This window comes from Carassius carassius, chromosome 30 (assembly GCF_963082965.1).
Source record: "Carassius carassius chromosome 30, fCarCar2.1, whole genome shotgun sequence".
Taxonomy (NCBI): Eukaryota; Metazoa; Chordata; class Actinopteri; order Cypriniformes; family Cyprinidae; genus Carassius; species Carassius carassius.
Window position 1 is genome coordinate 18,588,634 of NC_081784.1, and position 12,221 is coordinate 18,600,854.

Sequence of the window (12,221 nt, forward strand, 5' to 3'; positions counted from 1 at the left end):
AAACCGGTTTGAACCAGTAGAGGACGGTTTGTGTGAGTCTGAAAACAAATCTCTAGCAAAGCTCTTAAAGGGACAGCGAGAATGCCAGCCTGAATGAGAATGGTGGATGGCAGCTTGTTCATTTTTATTCGTCTTATAATGATTTTTTTATACGTTTTTATATAAAGACACGTGTAAATGTATTAGTAAAAATAGCTTTGTTGTGTTGCGGAACTGACAGTGTTGGTGTCTCTGTGCATAAAAAAGAAAAGAAAAAAAACTATAAAGACCAACTATTTTTAAGTTTTCTTTTGTATCATCAACCCAATGTCAGTTTCCTTGCTTATTAATCATTGTATTGTATAAAGTCAGTGTTCTCTGAAAAAATAGAGTAGAAAACGACTTAATAAACTACTTCTGTGATTTCTGTGAAACCGGAAGAGAATTGAGACGAAATAGTTCACCTAGGGTATATTTAATTAACATTCAGCGGTCATTGGCCTCTTGCGTACGAGATGTCACCCCTCAGTGTATCGTGATGGTTTGTTCCATTGCTTCAGCGCCAATTTCGAGATTTCAACACACGTTGTCATGATGAATAATCTGAGAAAGTCTTTTCCTGACTAATTATCGCTGAATTTAATTATACGATTTTTTTGCATCACAATAGTAAAAAAAAAAAAAAGTGTAAAATGCTTTTACCCGTTTTGTGATGCAAGAAAAAAAAAAATCAGTTTGGTCTCTAACTGTTAAATCGATCGAATGTCATGCGTTTATTGTTAAAAAGTGAAGAAAAAGTGTATTTAAAGAGGTTTATCATTATATAAAAACATCTATTTTGTTAAACCAACTTTTGCTTCAATTTCAGCCTTTTATCTGTTGGGAAATGTCTCTACTAACTGCACATCTAGACTTTGCAGTATTTGCCCACTCTTTGCAGAACTGCTCAAGTTCAGTTAAATTTGATGGTGACCATTTGTCCTTATGGTGACCTTAAAATCAGCATATAATCATCCAGACATCATATTCTCATGTAACCAGCTCAAAAGCACTAATTTAAACTCATTAGAAATTGACCTTTTGACATGCAGTTCACCTAAATTTACATTTTTCTGTATTTTCGGGTAAAATGAGAACCCCATTTGCTACTACACTAATTAATATGTTGCTTATTTTGGCAACATTGACACAAATGTTATGTGAATGTTTCAAAGGACTATTAAGAGAGAAAGACACTTTTAATCTCCAAAGAGACAACAACAACCAGGTTTATTTACATTGAAATAAATTCAGCATTATAAACCCGTTTACCCCAACATAATGTTTCCATTCAATTCATATTAAAATGTATCCAACATTCAGCAATTCAGATTAAACATTTAAATAAATTGAATCATTAAAAAAAAAATCTATTATTTCATTACACAGTTTTATTATATTTCATTATCTTTTTTTTTTTGCACTTCGATTTTTCTTACAAATCATCACTTCAATAGAAGGTGTAAACTTGCAGAAATAAACAAAAACACAAAGAAAAACAAACAAAAACAAACAAAAATGGTAATTAATAGGCAACACTGGAAATGCGGGGCAGCATTTTGCTCAGAGGTAATCGGTCTTCTTTCCTGTGGCTTGATCGTCACCTTTTCAGGTTCCTCTGAGCCTGCTTGAGTAAAGTGTCAAAGTCTAGTGCATCAAATTTGCCTTTTGTAGGCTGTGGATTGTACTCCCGGTTTGAATCTGAAAGAGAACAAAAAGACACTGTAGCATCTGGAGGGAGGCTTTAACGGGAACATTTATAAAGACTGTAAATCAGTGGTGTACTGAAATTTCATCAACCAGAAATATCCAGCAGAAACATCAACTACTGCCCTAGTTACAACATGTAAATATGTCCAGAGTCTTGATGCATTTAACTGTGACCAAAAATTATGCTAGAATAGCGATGTGTAATCTGAATCAGAAATAGAGAGGCACGTTGTAGACACGTTGCTGAAGAATTCATATACGACTGGTTTTATTTATCACCTGAAAACACGACACCCTGAACAGCATAAAGAGATCAGATTCAAATATAAATATCCAAAAAATAATAATAATGCTGTTACATGTTAATTTCAGTTTGGTTTGTGTTTCAGAAAACAATATTTACCTTTGCATTACTACTTTAAATTGAAAAAAACAACAACAACATGCTAAGCTCACCAAGATCAGCATAACTGGTCTTGCAGAACTGCCTCCTTCCTCCAAAGCACAGGTCAAAAGGAAGCTCATTTTGCTCCCTCAGCTTGCTTCCGCTCTCAATAGCATCAAACGCATCCTTCTTATTGTAGTATGTAACAAAGCCGTAGTTGTCCCTGAAACAACATGGGTGTTAGCAATATTCTTTTTTAATGTAAACAATAATACCAAATGAATAAAATTTAAAGAAGCCATACCCATTTTCTCTAAAGTGCACAGTGCACTCCTCAATCTCTCCAAAGAATGAGAAGCGTTCTTTCAGCTCTTTACGAGTCATGCTTCCACGAATTCGTCCGACATAAACAACTCTCCGCTCCTCCTACATAACACATTTCAACTGATATGTCAGCAATCACCAAGGTGCCTTTGAGAAAAATCTAAAAGACATATCTTTCTTGATTAAAATACTTGCAATGGCTCTCTCTTTGTGTCTTTTTGCATCCTCGTTGCAATTTTGCGAATGCCGGTAACCAGCCCTCTGATGATTGGGGCTAACAAATAAGTCAAAACATATCAGGGTTATTATAGTTAAATAAAACATAACCATAAAAATAAAAACATTTATTTTTTTGAGTAACAAAAGTTAACTATTTCAGCAAGCTGCAAAAGTAACAGTTCGCATTTTAATTTAGTTTTAACGAAGTATTAAAGGGGTCATATGATGGGATTGTAATTTTTTCTTTCTCTTTGGAGTGTTACAAGCTCTTGGTGAATAAAGAAGATCTGTAAAGTTTGCCATATGTTAGGGGGCGTAACATTTCCGTCACACGCTTGAGGCATTCGGCCAATCACAACGCACTTGATAGCTGGCCAATCACAGCACACCTCGCTTTTCAGAACGATGAGCTTTGTAAAAGTCGATGCATTTCAGAAGACGGGGCATAGAGGAGAAACAATAATGTGCATTACACCAAATAATGTTCTTTTTAGCAGAATCATATGACCCCTTTAACAAAAAAAAAAAGAATTATTAATTTTAAAATGGAAAATAAATTTTAATACAAAGCATTAAAAACTATAAAGCATCTCTACTAAATCAACACAAACAAATGTTGCCAGTCCTCACCTTCTATGATTTTTCCAATGCCGATGTCCAAGAGAATCAGAGGAGTGGGATCTGGATCGAGAGCGGCTGCGGCTCCAGGATCCAGAGCGTGAACTCGAATATGAATACCGTCGCCGGCGGGGCGGGGAAAACGACCTGGAGCTGGATCGGGAACCAGACCGAGATGATGAACTGGATCTGCTGCTTGAGTGACGAGACCTATATCTGTAAAATGTAAAACTACACATTTGCCAACATCCTCTAGATTGATGTGCTTTCAATATTCCTTTAGAATTATTATAAATGTGTAAAACCACATCGAAGCGGACCTTTTCCTTGGTGGTGAACGTGATCTGGAAGAAGACTCTGAGCTGGATTCTAAGCTACTAGAGGATTGGGCTCTGAATCTTCGCTTTGAGCGGCCTCTGTCCTGCTGGTATGATCTGAAGGAATGCTCAGAGTAGTTCACAGATTTCTGCTGGTTGCATTTCACTTCATCCAGTAAAGAGCTTTCAGAGTCAGGACTGCTTGGAGAGGCATCCGGAGTCACCAAGGCAGAGCTATCTAATGTACAGCTCCTATCTGCAGAAGGTTGACGGAGGCTGAGATTTCTCTGGGTTCCTTCTGTAACTGAAGGAGTTGATGTAGCTTTGCTGTTCTGGGCTTGCTTGTTGGGTGGCAACTCAACAGTCTTGATGATAATGCTAGGCTGTAGTTTGACATTCCACCGACTGCCAACTTCATTCTGACAGGGTTCTTTTGGGGGGAGGCAGTAGTCGTGGTCAAGGGAGAAAGGCTGAGTCTGTTCAGTAATAGTAGGGGTTTGAGGCTGGCTGCGCAGCTTATTTGAAGGTAGTGGTCTGGCCTCTATCTCAATGGCCTTGTTAAGAGTTGGTTTAAGGACCTCTGACTTCTTGGTTTTCCCCAGAAGTGAAACTGGTGCAATAGGCTTCCACATCTGGTGTGGGGGTGTGGCAGGAGGTGTAAGGCCTATGGGAAAATCAGTTGAATGGAGTTTACTTTTATTCAAAGAAATGGCTTAAACACACACACACACACACACTTTGATATACAGTGGCCCCAAAATTTATTTGATTTAAATGTATGAATTTGTTTGCATTATATAATAAGTAAAACCATGACGTGCCATTTATTTTAAATGAACCAGCTACATAACATGTACACTACTGTTCAAACTTTTGGGCAGAACAAAAATTTTTCTTCTTTACTTTCTATTCATTAAATAATCCTCAAAAGTAAAATGTATCAGTTTCCACAATAATATTAAGCAGCACAACTGTTTTGAAAATATTTTTTTGAACACCAAATCAGCAGATAACATTTTTTTCTGAAGGATTGCATGACACTGGAGGAATGACTATATAGTTTACTTATAGTTTATAAGTTAATCTAAAATACATAAGAGAATTTTCAAAAACATTTAAAAAAAATTACAGATGCCAAACTTTTGAACAGTAGTGTATGTGTTTGATATTTTAATAAAAAAAAAAAAGAATAACAGACTTTTTTTTATACATAAAACATTCTTTTATTTAAGACCAAACCAAAGCACACACAGTAAAGACACCTTACCTGCAGTGCTTGCCAGGTCATGGTTGCAGGTTTTCTTTAAGGCCTTGGTCTCCACCTGCTGCTCATAACTGAATTCAAAGCAAAAATATAAATAAATACAATCAGTGGCAACAACGTCAAAAGCACTGAATTACTGATGTTGCTGAAACATCGCTCAGACTAACACAAGCTATGCTTATGTTAGTCTCCTTCCACCTTCACATTCTGAAGCCATGATGAAGGACTTCATTTGTTTTGGTAGGTCTTGGTGAAAAGTGGCCTAGGGCCACACACACAAACATCGAGTTTGGTGCGAGAGCAGCGCAAGGGCTGTAGGGTAACTCCATCAGTCCGCCTCATGATACTCACCTGGAGTTTCCTACAGCAGCTGCTCTACCAGAGACCTCCGGTACACTCTGCTCTTCTTTCGCTGAAAGAAAAAGTAGTGTTGTGAATGACCAAATATAGCAGGGTAAGATGGGACAGACCCTCAAAATAAGTGAAACAATCGGATTGTCCAGGATCTAGCAGAACTCAGCCACAAGCTGAAGAATGTATTGATACTCAAAAATGAACTGCATTTGCCCACTCGTCTAACAGCTGAGAAACAGCCAAATAAAGATAGTTTGTTTAATTGGGTACACCATCAGTCTTCAGACCCTGCATGTCCACCAAATGGTGTTGTTAACAGGGCAGAATTCCAGCAGTTCAATGAGCATGAACATATATCAGCTGTTTTCATTGAAGCCACACACTATCTTAAAGGAACAGACCCAATTCTTCAGGTGTGTGATATAAGCCAAAACTATCTTTTATTAATAGCATAGCTGTGTATAAAGTTCTTTCACAGTTCTTTCAGACACTGCAAATTCACATGACTAATTTGAAAATGAGCAAAATCTGTGGAGGGAATTGTTTGAGTTCATGCTACACTCCTGATCACACAGATTCCCCCTGGGTGACCAAAAATATATTCAATCTGCATAACTTTCATAATTATATAGTTCTATGTGACTTGTACATTTGTTTGTAAAAATGATAAAACAATAACCATTCAGTTTCAACACATAATTGCACTAGGAAAAGGAAACGCACTCACTTTACCTCAAGTGAACCAAACACTTATTACTTCAAGATAAGATGAACATGGTTGTGTGTTATGTTTAAATCTAAAAACGGAGTCATGTTTAACTGTGAACTCTGTATTTGTCCTTGACCCTGGCAACATTGAAAAATTATTTTGTCAAAGCAATGACAACTTTTTCCTAACTCAAAATGTTAGTGTGGCCTATTTTCTTACAAATGAATGGTCTACATTCTAAAGATGGCATTATGGGTGTACGTATTCACTAAGGCGGCACTCATTTCCAAAGAAAGCTCTGCCGTGCTCAGCATTAACATCCTTCACATAGTCCGCTTGAATTACAACATGATCTTAACAACCCTAATTGGTAAACAAATACTTTCAGAGTAAGAAAAAGAGCTCAGAATTAATACCACTTACGTTGAGACTCCTCAAACTGCTCCAAGAGGCTTGTAAGATCAGCAGCTTCAATACCTTAATTAAAAAGTTTGTTATAAACCAATCCACAGAAATTATTACCTAACAACATGTGAAAAATACTCACCAATTTCACTTGTGAAGGACTCAATCAGCTCAACTGTGGTGTTCTTAGGTTTGGGGATCTCAGAGGAAGCCATCCTCACCTGCTCTGCCAGTTCAACAACTCTGGCCTGAACGTGAGCAGAGAAAAATGGCTGAGCAGCTATTGGTGCAATATGAGGCTGTGACCGTGTGGTCAGCTTTTTAGAATTAGCTGGCAGGGTGTTTTTGGCTTGATCAGACACAGGATCTAAAACAACCTGCTTGGTCTCTCTCTTTGCAGGTACAGCAGCACTAGGTTTATGAGGGCTGGAGTTTGATTTCTTAACTTGTGTAGTGATCATCTGAGGACTTGAGGGAGCTTTGGATGGAGCAGCATTGGGGTTCCCATGTAAACATTCCTTATGACTCTGTGCATCGAGACCTTGAGAGCCTCCAGATGTAGACGACACTGGGAGTGAAACTGCGCTTTCAGGAGGCACCTCAGCCACATGTCTGATGGGGGCAGAGGTCTCAGTATGAATAGTGTTCTGTGACACGCCGATGGGAGCAGGTTGTTTCTGGGGAGAGGGGTGAAATGATTGGGGTGAACTTTTAGATGTATCAGAAGTTTGAGGGGTTGGTTTAGAAGTTGCAGGTTTCTTCGAGGAAGCCATCAGTGAAGCCGGTGGGGTGAGCAAGGCTTCAGGCGTTGGGGGAGCAGCGGGGCCTCTCGGGTGCCATGCCGTCATTATTTCAGGTGCAAGGTCTTTTTTAACAGGAGTATGCATGGTTTTACGTGGATCTCTGGGGCTGGGGTCAGGCAGGCAGGGTATTGGGGGAAGCTCCTTGGGTGGTTCAGGTAACTTGGGCCATTTAGTGCTGTAATCCTCTGTTTTGTCCACAGGATCCGGTTTCTTTTGCTGGCGGAGAAGACGGTACTGCTGTAAACTGAGAGGTTTGGGCTTAGTTTCATTCCGCTGACAAGCAGCAGGCTGTTCCCTAATAGGCTCTAGCTTTGAGGGTGGTTCTTGCTCCACAGACTTTCCAAGAGGTTTGTTCTCTGGCCGCGAGTCAGTGGTTTCTGCTTCAGATTGAGGGGTTGTGATATGCTCCATCTCAACCTGCGGTTTAAGGGTCATCAAGTCTGTAGGACGATCACGTTTAGGATTTCTGAGCTCTGCCGATGAGAGCACAGGTGAGAAAGTAACCTTTTTCTTTTTTTGTTTTTCCTGGCATCTCGTCTGTGGCTCCTCTTTAACTCTTGAGCTTCTCAAAACTCTCTGTTCAACCAGAGGGGCTTCAGGTAGTTTACGTGTCTTCTTCCCTTTACGTACCTTGACACCCTCTCTCTCCTCCACTACGAAAGACACTTCAGAAGGAGCTGGGACTTTATCCACACTATTTTCACACTTTGGTTCTGGCTTGCCTATGCTATTCTCCGGTACTCTTTGTTCACCTTCTGTAGAGTGTGTGTGAGAAAGAGGGATGCTGAGATCTGGGATTGCCAGGATGGGTTCTCCATGCTCTCCTTGATCAACCACTTCTAGCACAAGGCCATTCTCAGGCAGGAGATGCTCTTGTCCCTCTTCTCCTTCCAGACATAATGTCATGCAGTAAGGGTGCATGTGTTTTACTAAATCGCTGAGAGTAAACTGCATACTCTCTCCATCCTGCTCTAAGGACACAGGAAGGCACCAATCAAATTCATCCAGTGATAAATCAATATTAGGAATGGGGGTTGAAAAAGTAGCGTCTCCATCCTCCTCTTCTCCTTCACTGTTTTGCTGGGATACTCTCTGCATTCGTGGGAGACTCTATTAAACAAAACACAACATATCTTACATTATGACTTTCAAGTTAGGAACTGAAGGTAGTTTCAGCTGCTCATACTTGTAAGAAGTAGTACATAAAAGCTGGCTTGCGTCAATGAAAGAGTCTTTATTTCCCTGTGAGGTTTTTCACCGAATAACAATATTGTTCAACATTTGAAAATTTGAAAAAGCCATAAATATCAGCACTGTATTTTCCTGTCATTTTCTTATATTCAATTATTTTATTTAACAATAAAACATTACAATAGATATTTACCAAAAGAAACATTCTTTAATTAGTATCAAATCATTATAAATGACACGTTGCCATCTAAACTGAATTAAAAATTAAATCTAATGATAAACTATTTAGTTGTATACCAAAAATAGACGAAAAAAGATTTAAGGACTTAAATACCTTCCCAGGAAACTGTCTTGTGTGAATCATTGATTCTGGAGGGGACCGTGTGATGAACTTTCTCAGCTAAAGTGCAAAAAAGAAAATGGTCACCTGAAAATTCACTGAGCCATTTTAGAATAAAAAAGCAAAGCATTCCTGACATGCTTGGACAGGTGAAGACTCACAGGTGAGTGTTCCTGACCCTTCTGCCCTGAGAACAGCTCTGAATCCGGCAGAGTGTCAAAAGGGGACAAGTTTTCATCATCAACATTGTCAAGTATTTCAGTGAGAGCTGTGAGCAGCGTCGCTTCACTTTCCTCATCAATATTACTTTTAACCTGAAACAGAGGAAACAAATGCCATTGCTGAGTGACAGCAAAACAAGTGACATTCAACAAACTGTGTTGAAAGAAAATAATGCAATAAACAAGTATTCTGTTGACAGTTTATAAAAGGCTTTATTTACTCCTCCAGTGGGGCTGTCCTGAAAAATAGACAAAAGAGAAGGATCCAGGCAGCCCTGTAAAGCCTCCAGAGCATCTCCATTGCTAAGGCCAGGATACTCCAGACAGCCGGCATTGAAGCTTTCCTGAAGCATCTCCACCTGCGAGAGAAAGAAAAACAGGTTAAAACTGTCTTTTCTTCTCTACTGTGATATAAATCTGAGAGAAATAAGAAAAACATTTTTTGCAGGAATTGATTTTGCCTATTTTAAAGACTTTTATTTCATGTAGACTTAGACCCAATATTAACATTTGGATTAATACTTTCAGAATTTAGTATGCATCAAAAACCATAAATCACTACAATTAGGTGAGGCTGAAAACAGGTTCATGTTCCCGTTTAAAAAAAATAAAGACATTGCACAACTGCAAACAATGTGCTCTGTCTTTGAGGTTTTTAAGTGCTGGCCTGTCCTGCAGCAGCTGATGTTATGGTCAGCTTTGGTGTTAATACAACTCACTGAATCATTTATTAACACAACTCCAGTGAAATGTTGTTGATACTCAATTTTCTTTGAATCATTTTTCATATTCCTCATGAAAATTAAAAAAAAACACTAAACCTTGAGGTCAGGCGTAGTCGAGCCATTATCATAGGCCTACAATTAAAATGGTGTTAAATACGACAAATGCTAACTGAATTAAGTTTATGAATGCGTTCATTTGAAGTTACAACCACGTGTTGCGCACATCACGTCATCCTGCCGCAGTGCATTACTGGGTAAAGCCAACACCGGCACTGTTCAAAACAAATCAAATCCTGCATGTTATTTTCCTAAAAGCGAACAAGATTAAATCGCCAGGCCAGTTTAATTATAATGAAGCACTTTTGTTTGAAAACCTTGAACAGATGCTGAACGAAAGGCTGCTGTCAGTAAACACACACATGGCCCACGGTGCGACTGAGCCACGTGCTGGACAGAGAATTAACCACATGGGACTAACCTCGATTCAGTCATGACAACGCTAAACACGAAATTAAAAGATGACAAATGCAACCAAGAACAGCAGAAATGAGAAGTAAAAATGCTAACAAAAAAAACAAAACAATAATTGACAGATGACATCTACTGAAATACCGATCTTCATCTGTTATTTTAAGTTTAGAAGGCATGATGTACTAACGTTATAATTTCTGATTTAAATGTTTATGGTCAAATCATGCACGGATACAAATGCTAGTTTCATTCCTAAAATGACTGAGCCACGTGGGCTGAGTCACCCGACTATATAACAAAATACAATAAATATCTACCTTTCCTGGTTACAGATTATTCATCACCATATCAAAACCCAAAACAATGCGTTTATGGCTTACAAAATGAAAACTGTACTTTTTTTAAAGAGAGAGAGAGAAATTAATACATGTAGTTGTCCCACTGGTCTCTAAGTTCATAAGAATGCAGAAGCATGGCAACATCAGCTAACAGGACCAAACTTGTGCATTCATACCTTGACATGCGACTTCAGTTCGGATACGCAAAAAAATCTAACAACAACTGGCAAGTGATAAATGTTTCTTTTCCTGCGACCATTTCTTAAATAAACCCACAGGTGTTTAGTAGAACTGCAAAAGCTCTCTCCCCATCACCATCCACGTGTCACTAAGTCCTGCATATATCTGCAGGTATTTGCCTCGGCTATTTCCCACAGCGATAAATGTCAACAATTTAATTCTGTCAAGGCAATATATAAGTATCCAGATGTGCTGTTCTTACCTCGTCAAGATTCACCGGTGAGAACATTTGAGTATTACAGGCTTTTAACATCTCCTCGCCTGTTCCCCACCGCGCCGCCATCTTACAACTCGACTGCGTGGAAAAACGTGAATCCACTGCAGGCGCAGCAGCGGCGGAGAGCCACGTGATGTTCGCGGCACCGGCAACTCGACGTGTTTAGCCCCGCCCCCAGGACGAGTCATCGGACCCAGAAAAAAAGCATTTCGTCGGTTAGGAACTAGTAAGTTTTTTTCTTACGTGGTTTTTAATTATCGTCCTATATTATTTAAACGTCTGTTCAGTAGAATGAAGAAGTGTGGTGTGTGAATCAGTGTATTTGATGTGTTATGTTTTATTCTGAACACAATGTTTACTCAGTAAAAAAATATGGGACCTTTTGACCCAGTGTCAAATTGCTTTTGAGGGTTATAAAATAGGGAAGAAAGACACATTAAAAGATACATTAAAATATTTGCCACATGTATAAAGATTATATAATATATATACTTCGACTGATCACAATTAACCTGCTGTATCCATTTTATAAAGACTATAAAATATTGAACCATACATATACTTTTAATAAAAAAAAAAAAAATAAACATTGCATTAGAAGACACACTTCCTTAAAAAAAAGCTATAATATTATATAGATAGATAGATGATAGACAGATAGATAGATAGATAGATAGATAGATAGATAGATAGATAGATAGATAGATAGATAAATTGAATGATTTAATGATTGATAGATACATACAAACATAGATTATAGATTGTATATTTTGTTGTTAATAAAGTTGGTCTTGTAATGAAATATTTGCTGCATATTGGAGTAGTCAAAAAGACATTGACAGAGCTTTGGCCAGCAGATGTCCTCAGCTCGTTATTGTGAGCTCTTCCACACACAGATTTTTGTGAAGCAGTTTGGTCAGTTGTTAGAATAGATAACTATACAATGCTATCAGTATAACTCTGGATTATGACACATATTTACAGTTAAACTACATGGTTATATTAGGTAAACACTTTATTTATAGATGTAAATATTTAAAAGTTAAAGGAAATTAAGAATTAATTAATTATTATTATTATTGTTGTTGTATTATAATTATTATTATTATTATTGTATTATTGCTGTTAGCCATTAGGAGGCGCCATTAAATCTTGGTTTGCCTTTAGTGCCCATGCATCTTCTCCTTCAGTGAGGTTGAACAAAACTTATTTTATCCCTTCAATATCATTCTTTTAAAATTTCACTGTTTTTATATTACATAAAGGAAGATCAAAGTTGGCACATCACAGCTCCAAAGGTATACAAATATGTATTTATGTGTTCACCATAGGTGAAGTTTTGAGCCTAAAAG

General features: G+C 38.0%; 1 protein-coding gene across 1 annotated transcript; it reads right to left on the bottom strand.

Annotated features, from left to right (window-relative positions):
* Positions 1-1,198: 1,198 nt before the first annotated feature.
* On the bottom strand, positions 1,199-11,038 carry LOC132110807 (peroxisome proliferator-activated receptor gamma coactivator-related protein 1-like). The gene is made up of 14 exons (XM_059517776.1): positions 10,855-11,038; positions 9,100-9,237; positions 8,819-8,971; positions 8,652-8,717; positions 6,466-8,236; positions 6,342-6,395; positions 5,207-5,267; positions 4,859-4,926; positions 3,595-4,255; positions 3,287-3,490; positions 2,633-2,711; positions 2,418-2,539; positions 2,185-2,336; positions 1,199-1,719 (listed from the first exon to the last, which is right to left on the bottom strand). Exons 1-14 carry the CDS (start codon positions 10,933-10,935, stop codon positions 1,619-1,621), a joined length of 3,711 nt encoding a protein of 1,236 aa, XP_059373759.1. The 5' UTR covers positions 10,936-11,038; the 3' UTR covers positions 1,199-1,618.
* Positions 11,039-12,221: the final 1,183 nt, after the last annotated feature.